The following is a 1,330-nucleotide window of genomic DNA, read 5'->3' as shown; positions in this document are numbered from 1 at the left end:
GTCTCATTGAAAAACCTGGGGTGGAACCTTTTTTGCTATCTGCCATCTACGGATACAATACCGAAATTGAGCGGAGGCTTCTATGGCGCAATATTTCAAATTTTTCTTTCGGACAAACAAGAGACCTGCCTTGGTTGTTAATGGGGGATTTCAATGAAACAAGGGACACAAGCGAAAGGATTGGCTCGACTGTTCGTTGGACTACAGGTATGGAGGAACTAAATACCATGATTGAAGAACTTGCACTTATTGAACCTCTGTCTACGGGACCTTTCTTCACATGGACAAACAAAAGCATGGGAGATAATTTCAAAGCGAGCAAAATTGACAGAGTCCTGATTAATGCAGAATGGCAGAACAAATACAACCACTATTCAGTTGAATTCCTGTTTCCAGGAGTTTCAGACCACTCCCCTTGCTTGGTGCGACTTGACACCACATATAGGAGAAGGAAACCTTCTTTCAAATTCTTTAATTTCTGGACCACTAGCCCGGGTTTCCTGCCTTTGGTGTCCACTTGCTGGCAACAGGTTATCAGAGGATCTAGAATGTTCACAGTGGTGGCAAAGCTCAAAGCACTGAAACAACAACTCAAGGGACTGAATATATCTCAGTTTGGTGACTTACACTTAAAGGTCAAACAAGCTAAGGAGAACCTAAAACAACTTCAATATGAGCTTGTGATTGACCCCTTTAATCCCATTACTCGGGCGGAAGAAAAGGCGCAGCTGGAGGAGTTACTTGTTCTTAGTAGACATGAAGAGGTTTTGCTTAAGCAGAAATCTAGAAATCTATGGCTGAAGGAGTGTGACAATAATAGTAAGGTTTTCTTTGCCTCCATGATGCGGAGGAGTGCCTAGAACAGGATCAATCATATCAAACTCGAGGATGGCTCTACTATTACCGAGGAGGGTGCTCTCAAGAATGCAATTATAATGTATTATCAGCTTCTCCTTGGAAATCCCAGTCTTACTAGCATTCCATATGAGAGATATGCTTCTTTATTTCATGAAGATATCAATACTCTTGTTACCTTTCCTATAGTTCAGAGATCAGAAATCCTCAGAGTCTTAAAAGGTTTCAACGACTTTAAAGCTCCGGGTCCAGATGGCTTTAATAGTCTATTCTACAAAAGCGCTTGGCACATCATAGGGAAAGACATTGAGGAAGCTATCATGGAATTCTTCTCGTCAAAAAGAATGCTGAAGTCTATAAATTCCACGTTGATTACACTCGTACCGAAGGTTCAGAATCCATCTTTCCTCAAGGAGTTCAGACCCATTTCTTGCTGCAATGTCATATACAAGATCATATCTAAGCTTCTTGCAGA

The 1,330-nt window shown here is 41.4% G+C and overlaps 1 protein-coding gene across 1 annotated transcript; it reads left to right on the top strand.

The window, feature by feature from the left end:
* The first annotated feature begins 209 nt into the window (after positions 1-209).
* Positions 210-860, top strand: LOC115689808 (uncharacterized). Its single transcript, XM_030615964.2, has one exon. It carries the CDS (start codon positions 210-212, stop codon positions 858-860), a length of 651 nt encoding a protein of 216 aa, XP_030471824.2.
* The last annotated feature ends 470 nt before the right edge of the window (positions 861-1,330 follow it).

Source organism: Syzygium oleosum, unplaced genomic scaffold (assembly GCF_021117445.2).
Source record: "Syzygium oleosum isolate NSW1041296 unplaced genomic scaffold, Sole_v2.1 Sole_v2.03, whole genome shotgun sequence".
NCBI lineage: Eukaryota > Viridiplantae > Streptophyta > Magnoliopsida > Myrtales > Myrtaceae > Syzygium > Syzygium oleosum.
The sequence above is the reverse complement of the archived record's forward strand: the minus strand, read 5'-3'. Positions and strand labels throughout refer to the sequence as shown.